Source organism: Prunus dulcis, chromosome 7 (genome assembly GCF_902201215.1).
Source record: "Prunus dulcis chromosome 7, ALMONDv2, whole genome shotgun sequence".
Classification (NCBI taxonomy): Eukaryota; Viridiplantae; Streptophyta; class Magnoliopsida; order Rosales; family Rosaceae; genus Prunus; species Prunus dulcis.
Window position 1 is genome coordinate 7,759,108 of NC_047656.1, and position 12,335 is coordinate 7,771,442.

General features: G+C 35.6%; 1 protein-coding gene across 1 annotated transcript; it reads left to right on the top strand.

Annotated features, from left to right (window-relative positions):
- The first annotated feature begins 5,295 nt into the window (after positions 1–5,295).
- Positions 5,296–8,543, top strand: LOC117634725 (alpha carbonic anhydrase 4-like). Its single transcript, XM_034368923.1, has 7 exons — positions 5,296–5,487; positions 6,913–7,130; positions 7,265–7,371; positions 7,520–7,622; positions 7,937–8,095; positions 8,186–8,239; positions 8,339–8,543. The coding sequence occupies exons 1-7, from the start codon at positions 5,373–5,375 to the stop codon at positions 8,426–8,428; spliced, it is 846 nt and encodes a 281-aa protein (XP_034224814.1). The 5' UTR covers positions 5,296–5,372; the 3' UTR covers positions 8,429–8,543.
- The last annotated feature ends 3,792 nt before the right edge of the window (positions 8,544–12,335 follow it).

A 12,335-nucleotide genomic window follows, 5' to 3' on the forward strand; every position in this document is an offset into this window, starting at 1 on the left:
AATCTTAGTTTCATGGCACAATTTTTTGGTTTTTGCTCAAGACTTCAGGTTACGTTCAACTTAAGGGTTCCTGGCGGTGTTGATTTCTATCATCATAAAAAGGGCCAGGAATCTCTCTAAGGGACAGCTCCGCTCAAGTATTTCTGAGGATACGATCTGCACCCTTTTTTTTTCCTCCTATTTATCAGTCCACAGAGATTCTTGGCTATGATGATTTCAATCATCATAAACAAAGTTAAGAATCTCTCCAAGACTTGGCTCAGCTCAAATAACTCCAGCGATGTCTTCAGACATCTAGTCCACAATCAACATGAAGGATTGTCTTCTATGATGATTTCAATCATCATTCTCTGATCAAGTGCTTTCGAGGATGTGTCCAACCTCCAATTCAACAGTAATTCGTGTGGATTGATTGTCATGGCAGGCAAACCACCGAAACAATCAAAAACTCGTGCACAACTCTCTTGAAAAGGAGTAGAGGAAATCCTAGAGTTCTCTAGGTTCCTCTCATTGTTGTGCCACAAAAGCCAAAGCTCGTTCAATGACGTTCGTTATGAGATGGACGACAAACAAAAACAATAAATCAAACTGAAAGAATCAAAGATTAAAAAAAAGAGGAAGAAGGGTTTTTGCTATGAGAAAGCACCGACCCACCGACCCAAGCTGATGGGAATTTGTCGCTCTGCTGAAGATAAAACAACAGTTAAAGCATAGAGAAAACTACTGGTTGTGAACTCACCATGTGAAAAGCAAGAGGTTTCTTTTGTGCTCTTTGTATGTAGCTGGAACTCCACTTCCTGCCAATTATCTCTTTGGTTATTAACCTTGGGATATTACAGCAAGGGGCTTTGGTTCTTTTAGCTCCACGTCACTTGCAAAGGAAAATCCTAAAGTCACCCAATTGACAAGAATGTCTTTTGTTGCTGTAGGTTTTGCTGCCTATGCAAAAACTATGTTAGTTCAATGAATAAAATAAATAAATAAAGAACTAAAGGAAGGCAGGGGGTTACCACGTGAAACCTCAGGAGGGGAAGAAACAATCTGTTTCTTCTTTTGATGATGCAGCAGGCAGCCTGTACGAACTGGTTTAGAACAACAACAAAATATCAGGCGCTATCGTTTTAATTGCTAGTGCTCTCAAGTTGTGGTGCACATATACCTTTTTAAAAGAAATCCTTGTGGACTAATCCTATTCGGAAAAGGTTCTTCTTGTGCTTCTTGTCTTCAAATCCAACAAGGAATAATATGACTTATCCATGCTTCACTGGGAGAAGGATTTTTATCCTTGGGTGTCTTGATAAAATAAAAAGACCCTTGTAAATGGCACCAAGCTGCGAGAGGACCAGCTGGAGCAAAGCAAGGCCTTTGGTTTACTATGTTTTGCTGAATGTAAACAGAAGAAAATCGAAGCTCGTGGAGATGCCAAATGGGAGCCTTGATAAGCAGTTGTACTCTCAAAATTCTCTGAATATTTTACAGAGGCTGAACGTAATGCAATACTTATTGTGCATTGTGATATGAAGCCAAGCCATACATTACCAATTTTGCTGGTGGGCCATTATGGGTAATGACAAGTTATTAGCACATTTGTCTTCCTCTGCCAAAAGGGTAACATGGCATTGTTTAGAGCCTCACATCACGCTCTGTGTTCCCATATGAAAAAATATCTGCCATTCTTTTATTTCAAGAGAGACCACATTATTTTGTCACGGGAAAATGATGGAATTTAGATAGGCACAAGTCATGGCTACTCTCTCATTTTCTCCAGAAATCCAAAAAGTTGGCACTTAGCCAAACAGAATGACTCAAGCGGCATGGAAGCCAAATTTGATAACCGAGGAAACAATAACTAGTCAGTGACGCCGGAAGCATAAAAGCTCAAGGCAAAACAGAAGTGCCTCATGCTTTGCTTACAAGTCCAGTTGAAAACGACTAATGGTTTGCTCCAAGATTCATCCTCAACTGTCACTGTGCAAGTCCTACTTGAACCAGGACTCGTGAAGTCTTTCAAGTCCCCAAAATCATGCCTGGATACAAATGCAGTATCAATGATCAAATTAAATTAATGGGTTTATCAAAATTGCCCATTAGTTTTCTTTGATATTGACAATAAAAATGGTACAAAACTATTCCAAATTTTCTCTTGAGTCATCTACCCATGCAAATTTCAATGAGATTAAATTCAAATGTCTCAAATACAAATTCTCAATTAATGGGCCACACTTACCCATTAATTTCCAAATTTTCTCATGGGTCATCTACCTATGAAAATTTCAACATCTCCAAATTGTCTCAAAAATACAAATTCCCAATTAGTGGGCCACACTTACTCATTAATTTCCAAATTAATTTGGAACTACGTCGGTTTGATCCCTTCAAAGGTACGTAGGTAGTCTAACATCCCAATAGACGCAACCGCAACCAAATTCAAATTCCTAGTTTATCTTAACCAAATTTTGCCAAAACACTTTCCCAAGTGCAATTGTCAATTTTAGGAAAAATTAATGGGATAATCAAAATTACTCATTATTTTTCTTGGACATTGACAACAAGAAAAATGGTACAAAACCATCCAATTTTTCATGGGTCATCTATCCATGCAAATTTCAATTAAATGATCGGATTACTAGTGATGAATTAATTTTCCTAGTGATTTTATCAATTTGAGCTTCTCTTATTTTTGTTTCGTGACTTTCTACTTGTTTTGTCTTTTAATTTCGTTGTTTTAGTTAATTAAATCATTGTTTCAAAAATCCCTTTTGTGTTTACGTGAGTATGCTACGCGTTTAATTTCTTATTAATATTATTAAAGTAGTTAAAGTACTTTGTGAAGTAAATTAGGTTAGACTAATTGGAAGTTGAACTCAATCCTCGTGGGACTAACCTCGTATTTGTCATACTAAATTACAATTGACCTTGTGCACTTGCTAGTATAATTTGTGTTTAGACTAATCTTTATAATCTCCATTTTGCAAGTTGTCTAAAATTCACAACACAAGGCAAGACACCATTTGTTTGGTTGTGTCTTTGGCAGCACGGAAGGCTTGGCCCATTTTTCAACTTGATGTAAAGTTAGCCTTTCTACATGGTGACCTAAAAGAGCAAATTTTTGTTGATCAGCCCCTGGGTTATGTACAAAAGGGAAATGAGAGTAAGGTTTGCATGTTGAAAAAGGCTCTATATGGATTGAAACAAGCACCCCGAGCTTAGTACAGTCGTATAGATGCATACTTCACAAAGGTGGGCTTTCACAAGTGTCCCTATGAACACACTATATTTATCAAATCTGGAGGAGGAGGTAAAATTCTGATTGTTTGCTTGTATGTAGATGATTTGATCTTTACTGAAAATGATGAAGCTATGTTTGCTGAGTTTAAAAAAACTATGATGGATGAATTTGATATGACTGATCTAGGAAAGATGCGCTACTTTCTTGGTATTGAAGTGGTGCAATCTTTTGCTAGAATTTTTATTGGACAAAAGAAGTATGTGCCAGAGATTCTTGAAAGATTTTGAATGGTGGGTTGCAATCCAATCAAGAATCCAATTATACCAGGAGAAAAGCTCACAAGTGATCCTGAAGGAAAGATGATTGACAATACTTTTTATAAACAAATCATTGGAAGTTTAATCTATTTATTAGCTACTCGACCAGATATAATGTATGTTGCGAGTCTCCTTAGTAGGTTTATGGAAAAACCAACTTCACTTCATTTTGCTGCTACAAAGAGGGTACTTCGTTACTTGCAAGATACAAACTGATTTTGGCTTGTTCTATAAAAGGAGTGAAAATTCAGATTTGATTGGGTTTAGTGATAGTGATTATGCTAGAGATTAGAAGACATGAAGAGCACATCGGGTCATGTTTTTATGTTGAGTTCAGAAGCTATTTCATGGTCTTCAAAGAAACAACAAGTTGTCTCTTTGTCTACAACAAAAGCCGAGTTCATAGCTCCTGCACCTTGTGCATGTCTGGCTGTTTGGTTGAGAAGAATTCTTGAAGAGTTACAATACTGTCAGCAAGGTCCGACACAGATTTTTTGTGATAATAGTTCGACTATTAAACTATCCAAAAATCCAGTGCTCCATGGAAGGAGCAAACATATTGATGTAAGGTTTCACTTTCTTCGAGATCTTACCAAGGAAGTTGTTGAGCTTGTCTATTGTTGAGGTGAGGATCAAGTTGCAGACATTTTAACCAAACCACTCAAGATAGATGCCTTTGAGAAGTTACGGGAGTTACTTGAAGTTTATTCAAGATCTTCCGTAAATTGAATGCTTGAATAGCATTCAGTTTAAGGGAGGGAATGTTACGATTTTCTGGTTTCAATAATCCATTGTTTAAGTACTTGATTGTTAGTTGACCAATTTCTTGGGGAATCCCACTAGTCTAGGAGTTGTTAAAAGTGGGACTGTGTTTCCTTTTTCCTTTTCTTGTTCCCGAATAGCTTTATAGAGTTCAGTTCTCAACATGTTAGGGACTCTGAGCTGGGGGTGGGCATTTTCTGGGCTTGGTTTCATTGTTCTTGTTTGTTTTACTTTGTTTTTATTTTTTTATTTTTTTATTTTTTTATTTTTTTATTTGAGGACTTTTCCTATTGAAAGGGGCGATAGCATACTAAACTCACACACACTACACGGATGCTAAGACTCAAACCCAGGACCTTACCTGAAGGAGTAAATACTCCAAACCACTACATTATATATTTGATTTTAAAGATAATGGTGTTTTGTTTTCAATTTTTGGGGCATGGGGAGGTTTTATGTTACTTTTAAAAAAAATTTATTTTATTATATTATATATTTGATGTAAAATCTGTAATTAATTATTTTAAAAAAATTTATAGTCCACGTGGCATAATACGTGTGTCTATGTAGAGTCTACGTGGATTCATTGGTTGTTACGCCGACGTTTTAACAGAGGGATTGACGATAGCACTAACGGACGTAATAAATTAGCATGAAAATAAACATTATGTATAGGACTGGGACCAACCGTAGTAAAGTAAAAAAGACCCATTTTCATTTCTTATTGCAAAACCAACCCCATTGTGATTGAGCTGCTCACTAGTAAACTGTAAACGCACCAATGGTAACTATTGTGATATTTACCAACTTACCGTTACATCATTACCAGCAGGTGGAAAGCCAGAGACCAAAGCCAAGAAAGCCGTTACCAAGCTTATTAGAGCGTGGGGTTAAGGAAAAGACACAATACTCCTCTGGTCTGCAAGACCAAAATGCTTTGTCTCCCACACTCTCTCTCTCTCTCTCTCTCTCTCTATAAAATAACTCTTCTTTACTCATTCCGACATGCCATTTCAAACTCCATCACCAAAACTCCACCAAACCTAGAGACCCCAAAAGACCACATGATGTGCTCCAACTTCTTCCTTCTCTTTTTAGCAGCTTCTCTCATTTTCTTGCCTCATCAGTCCTTCTTCACCATTTGCAGAGCAGTACTCGATCAGCCTGATGATGAAGTTGGTAAGCTCTTAATCTCTCTCTTCCACCTCTGTTTTCTTTCTTTTCTATTGCATGTTGTGATGAAAGATCACATTGTCCTGGGTGTGTGTGGCAATGATTTTTCAGACATTTGTTCTGTTGGGTTTTGTTTTCTGATATTGTACACTGTTTTAAATTCCTTGCTTCCCACATTTGTTCATCCAAGCACACATGGAAACATCCATAAAATCTTTTTGAAGTTTATTTGATGAGTAATTCTGGGAAATATAATTACAAATTATCTCTGTACTACTGTGAGCAACTTACCAATTCCTTGGCAACATTGCCACTCTCTCTCTCTCTCCACACACACACACACACACACATAGACATAATATATTGGATAATGCTGAAATGGCAGCTCCATTTTTCTCAAAACCTTTTGTTCTGTGATTCATAATTGAATCATAAAAACCCTCAATCGGAAATCAAGCCAAACACTTTGAAATTGAAGTATCATCTTTTTATCAGAAAAGATATAAAGGTTCTTTTTTTTTTGGGTTCACATTCTATGGGTCAATCAGGTAATGAGACCCCAAGAAGTCATTTTGATACTGTTTCGTGCATTAACTGGATCTTCATTATTGTTTCAAATCACCCATCTGTTATTGTTTCTATTATGACAACCTTTATGGTATTAATGAAATGAAAAATAGCCTTGTGTCGTTGATATATAGTACATATAAATTGGTTCAATGCAGCCCCTAGGGCCTAGACTTTTTCTCATTGTTATGGTTCTTTACCCAATGGTAGCTATCTTCCACAAGTCAACAATGCCTCATTGGCAGCAACAAGTTTATTATTTTAAAATTATGTATGTGGTTAAGATCTAGGTGATTCAAATCTTTAGATACCCATGTCCCAGTTTGAACTTTCTTGTGAAAAGAAGTAGGCTTCTATTTTTATGCATTTGAATTTAGGTAGCATTGCCACGTGATTGAGCACCATATTCCATGCCTCAGTTTTGGACATTATGACATCTTTTTGGTATGCTTGGGAATAAAGAAAGTATTAGCTTCTCTTCTTTCTATTTGTAATAGGTTTGAATCAATCTCAGTTTCCTTCCAACTTTTTATTTCTTATAATATCAATCTATCTTTTTGGTTTTAATGAACAGCATCCACATCTTTTCTTTGTCTGAGAAAAGAAAAGATGCTCTCTCTCTCTCTCTCTCACACACACACACACACACACGCAAAGAGACTGTGAACATGGGCAGTACTTTGAGACTTTGGTTATCCCATGAAAAGTGGAATATTTTAGTTTTTGACAGTGTTGGGAAGTTGTTTAAGATAAGGAAACTGATTCTAATTATTCTTGCCTTTGAGCATTAACATATACCTTGTGATGTTACTAATCATATATTTTTTTTATTTACTTTGGTGTTGGGTTGGGGAATATGAGCAGGTGATGAAACCAAATTTACTTATATTGAAGGAACTGGTAAAGGACCAAAGAAATGGGGCCAGATTGACCCACATTGGAAAGTCTGTGATAATGGAAAATTGCAGTCTCCAATTGATCTTCTTGACCAAAGGGTGCAGGTTTTCCCTAACTTGGGGAAATTGAAAAGGGACTACAAACCAGCTCCTGCTACTGTGAAGAACAGAGGACATGACGTTACGGTGCGCTATATCTAAGTGTCTACTCTTCTATTCTCTTCCATATTGTTATTCAATGACTAGAAGTTCAATCCAATTAATTCAATATATTTGTAGCTGATAATTTTTAGTTGTATTCAAAATGAAATTTTTATCAGGTGAGGTGGAAGGGAGATGCAGGAAAAATTAACATAAATGGGACTGACTTTGGATTGCTACAATGTCATTGGCATTCACCCTCAGAACACACATTTAATGGATCAAGGTTTCTTATTTTGGTTCCTCTCTCTTCTTTTTTTCTTTTTATCTGATGCTAATTCATATAATTACAGTCTACTGAACAATTGTTTTTGTTTTCATTCAACTGCTTCTAATGTCTGTCATCATCTTTCTTCCTCTCATCTTCTTTACAGATATGCTTTGGAACTTCATGTCATTCATTTAAGCTCTACTCATAAGATTGCTGTTATTGGAATTGTGTACAAATATGGCCGGCCTGATCCCTTCCTTTCGAAGGTATTTCTGTTAGCCGCTAAACATTCATAAATTTGAATGCACATGATGGATGCATGCGTAATAGATGGATTGTAACATTCCCTGTATTCTTCATGTAACTTCCATTTCTTTGCTGCACAATTGGTTGAAATGATTTAACAATTACAGGGTTTTTTTTCTCATAGAAAGGCTATGAGTTCCAACTTTTCTCATGAAATGAAAACACATAAGGGCTATATACTTTGACATTTTAGCAGCTGAATTGTTTCATATTTCAGATTTTGTGTTCTTTACTTTATTTATTTATGTATTTTAAATATATTCCATTGTGGCAGCTGCTCCACCACATAAAATCAGTTGGGACAAAAGAGGTTGACATAGGGATGATTAATTCTGGAGACATTAAGTTTGGAAGCAGAAAGTATTACAGATACATTGGTTCTCTTACAGTTCCTCCCTGCACTGAGGGTGTAATTTGGACAATAGTCAAAAAGGTCTTTCACTAAAACAATCTGTTGGTTCTCTTAAATTTGATTCTTTTACACCAAAGATGCACTCATCAACATGTAGTTTTCTTTTTATAGGTGAGGACAGTTTCGAGGGAGCAAGTTCGAGCGCTAAGGGAGGCTGTTCACGATGTAAGTTTTTCTTTTTTCCTTTTTTGGTGATCCACAACAAAAGCATATGTCATCTTCAATCTGAAGTTAAAATTCAATGTTTGTGTTTGTGGCTTTCAGGGATTTGAGGCGAATGCTAGGCCAACTCAGCAATTGGATGGAAGACCAGTGTTGTTGTACACTCCAAGAGACAATGGAGGATCAGCTTAGGTCTATAAAAATTGAAGAGAGATGTGTTTATAATTTACAACCACATGTTGGAACATATCCCAATTTCTTGGGTGCTTCATGATAAATAAAAATTAATCATATACATTTATGCACATTTTCAACCTTGAAATGCATCTTCCACACATGATTATGAAAGTTCAAAAACAGACTTTGACAAGGTCAAGTAATAGCCATTAAATCAAAATCAGATTATTTCTTTTTCTTTTTCTTTTTCTTTTTTATTTAAACGACAAAGTGCTTTCTCTTCATGTCCTTCAAATTCCCTCGCGACCCAACTCCTTCAAACAACACTCAATTCTTCCCCAACATCTTACCCACTTACCCATTAGATTGATCCCCAATTGAAAAATGACAGAGAAAACAAATGACAGCATCAACCCAACCCCGACATCCCCAATTCATAATTGCGTTTATGGGTTTTCTAACAAATAGTATTTTAATTTTTTCCAAATGATACCCTTAAATACATTAGCAATATGATACTTTAATAACTAAGCTTGCCGGTGCAGTGGTAAATGTGGTAAATGGTTGAGTTTGTGAGTTGGAGGTCTGTGGTTCAAAACCTCGCGAAATTTTGTACTGCTGCTGTTTGTCTGTTTGTCTGTTTGGCTCGCCACTTGTTGAGCTGCTATGAAGTGGCCAATTGAATTCGTTTTTTTTTTTAAAAAAAATTTCTACATGTAAATGTAAATTAAATCAATGATATATATTAAATCAAAGCTATTTTAACGGTAAAAAAAAAAAAAGATTCAACAGCTGAAATTTAAATTCAACAGTTAAAAAAATATTTTAAATTAATCTAAATCTCATCCCCAAAACTTACTCCAAACTGTCATGGGCGGAGCCAAATTAAGGGCTACAGTGGACTGTAGCCCAGTGTGGTTTTTTAAGAAAAAAAATATAAAATCTTTATATTTAACTTATCTTCAATATTAGCCCGGTTAGTGGCGCTGTACAAAATGTCTTTGTTATTTTACTTTTATTTATTTTTATATTACTCCATTTACTTAAGTTTACAATGTAAATAAAGAAGTTCCCCCAATTTGGATTCAAATAAAAATACTAGAAAATTAAATTCCCACCAAATCAAAATATGAAAAATCGATTTTAGTGCAAAATATGATTTATGCTAAAAATGATGGCTCATTAAGTCAATATATACTTTATACTAAAATATCATAAAATCAAGTTTTCTTATTTGATGTGTGAGGAATAAAAGCCGCCAAAAATTATCTTGAGAAAATGATTATTCTGAAAACCCATTTTTCATACTTAGTCAATATTTTTACATAAAACAACTTTTCATGTGTGATATGAATGTATGAAGGAACCTAAGGTCAATCTAGGTAAAAAGCCTTAGATGTTCAATCTACTATGGTGTTAAACCCTATATGGTTTATGTTAAAACTTATTGAAAATTAGTCTATGGAGCTATGAACTAGCTTGGTTTATACGATTTAATGTTTACTTTTATTTCTAGAAAGACTATAGAAATTGTAAGTACCAAAAAAAAATAATAATTAAATTTTAAGCTAATAACTTTAGCTAGCCCACCCGTTGAAAAATTTCTAGTTCCGGCCTTGTAAACTGTATAAATACACATCCATCTATCAAATAATCTGCCAAAAACATTTTATCTATTTCTCAATTTAATTTTCCTTTGTCAATCTCATCAATCTCCTTTCATTCTTGTTGAAGATGTCCACAAAATATCAAAGATGTGTGAATTGGAGGCCCGAAGAAGATGAGGCATTGTGCAAAGGGTGGGTTTCTGTTAGTGAAGATGGGGCTATTGGCACCAATCAAGCAAGCGGTACATTTGGGAAACGTGTATATCCAAAGTTTCTGGAAAATGATCCAGGCATTAATGGACCTGAGCGACGAACATATCAAGCCATTACTTCTCGGTTCAAGACTATCAACCAACAGTGTTCTTTTTGGAAGGCACGCTTGACTAAGGCTAATACAAACTCACAAAGTGGCTCAACTCTACATGATGTGGTAAGTAACCATTCTTATTAAAGCTTTAAATTTATATTTGTAATTTTATTAAACTCCAAACTTATATTTATTTTTTCATGCGTAGGACATGTATGCGAAAACGATATTTCTTAATGATAATAAGCATCCAAATAGGCCTTTCACGTTGTACCATGCTTGGGAAATCTTAAAAGATTGCCCAAAGTGGAGCGATATAAATAAGCCTCACACACAACATTCTTCTGAAGCTAGTGCAAATATGGTGAATTTGGATAACGACACAAACGATATCGCCATGCCTAGTCCAAGGTCTGAGGGGCGAGATAAACAAAAGGCTGCACACCAACCAAAAAAAAAAAAAAAAAAGGAAAGATGGTTGACCCCTCTCAACAAACAAGGGATAAGTACTTGGAATCATTGATTGAGCAAGGTATTGCTTTTGAGAAGGATAGTAGACGAAAGCTCAACATGTTGGACAAGTTTATCTAAGATCAAGCTGATGCTTATGCATATCAGAAGCAACAAGATAAGGAAGCCCAAGAACAAAAAATAATGTCCATGGACAGGTCCAAATTTACTCCAAGAAAGAAGAAGTATTGGGGGGATAAACAAGATGAAATTATGCAAGAACATGCACAGGGTCAACAGTCTACCGTTAATCCTGAAGACAACTCAGGGGACCATTATCCAAGCCTCCAAGATGGTGGTTATTAGTTTATTCCTATTGGGTTTCATGTCTGGTGAATTTGAAGTATTGTGTGTTTTCTTTTAGAATTATGTTGTATGTTTTCTTTTGGAATAAAATTATATTTGTGGAATTTCAAATTTTTTAAGTCAAATTGTTCAAAAAATTTAATTATGAAGTTATTTAAAAAATTGAATGAATAAAAGTTTTTCATTAAAAAAATAATAAAAATTAGACTTAAACAATTCTTAAACAATTTAATAAAGTTGCGGACTTAAAATTTGAGTCTGGAGGGTTGGGAGAAAAAACCATTTGAGTTCGGGCAAAACCCAAATAGTTACTCTTTGGAGGGGGAAAATTTGGATTTAACCCCAAATGGGTTGGAGAAGGCCTAAGAGAGTGGGAAGCAAAAAGGATGGTTTAGCCATTTTATTTTATTTTATTTTATTCATTTGAAAACCTCTTATCGTGAACAATAATACCAAACATAATACCAACTTGTCCAACCTATTAATCCGGTACTGTTACCAAACATTCAACAATGACAAACATAATACAGTAGATTACAATTTAGTCCAGTCCAATACACAATGATTGAAATAGTAGACCCGTCCAGGGTGCCGAACAAACCTTAAATCATGCAAACTGGGCAGCACAGCATTCTCCATCTGTGATCAGATATAGATACAAACTTACAGTTTTGGGGACCTAGTTAAAATTTTCCCTTCTGGCATGGTAGTTCCAAGTCTAGATTTTCTGTACATAAGAAGCACAACCAAAAACCATTTACCAAGTAAAACATTTCTTCTCCCCATATCCGTCTAACCCAACCCAACCTTCTTCCTTACGTTTCTGCTCAAATTTTCTTTGACTTGTCTCAATGGCCAGTGAGTGAACCATCAACCATGTGCTGAAGACTGAAGTCTAAACTAAACCCATCGACATTGTAGAAAGAACTGAAACCAGCAACTATAAACATCCAACACTAACACTGGTGTTCCTCTCTTTTGCCATTCCAATTCCTTATGAGCCCATCTACACTTTAAGCACCACTCTACGCTCTTCTACTACGTACCGTCTACATTTCCACATTTTCACTTATAGGGTTTAGGGTTTAGGGTTTCAACTTATAGGCCTTCCTAGGCAGAGCATCCAGCCTAAGCAAGACGCCCAGCTAAGACACTCTACTTCATGTTGACATTACACTTGAGTCCAAGTTGA

Bases quoted from the DNA above. Each gene is read 5' to 3' on its own strand.
- LOC117634725 (XM_034368923.1), top strand. From the start codon at position 5,373: ATGATGTGCTCCAACTTCTTCCTTCTCTTTTTAGCAGCTTCTCTCATT. The intron at 8,096-8,185 runs GTCTTTCACTAA...TTCTTTTTATAG, and splicing joins TTTGGACAATAGTCAAAAAG to GTGAGGACAGTTTCGAGGGA. The intron at 8,240-8,338 runs GTAAGTTTTTCT...TGTGGCTTTCAG, and splicing joins TAAGGGAGGCTGTTCACGAT to GGATTTGAGGCGAATGCTAG.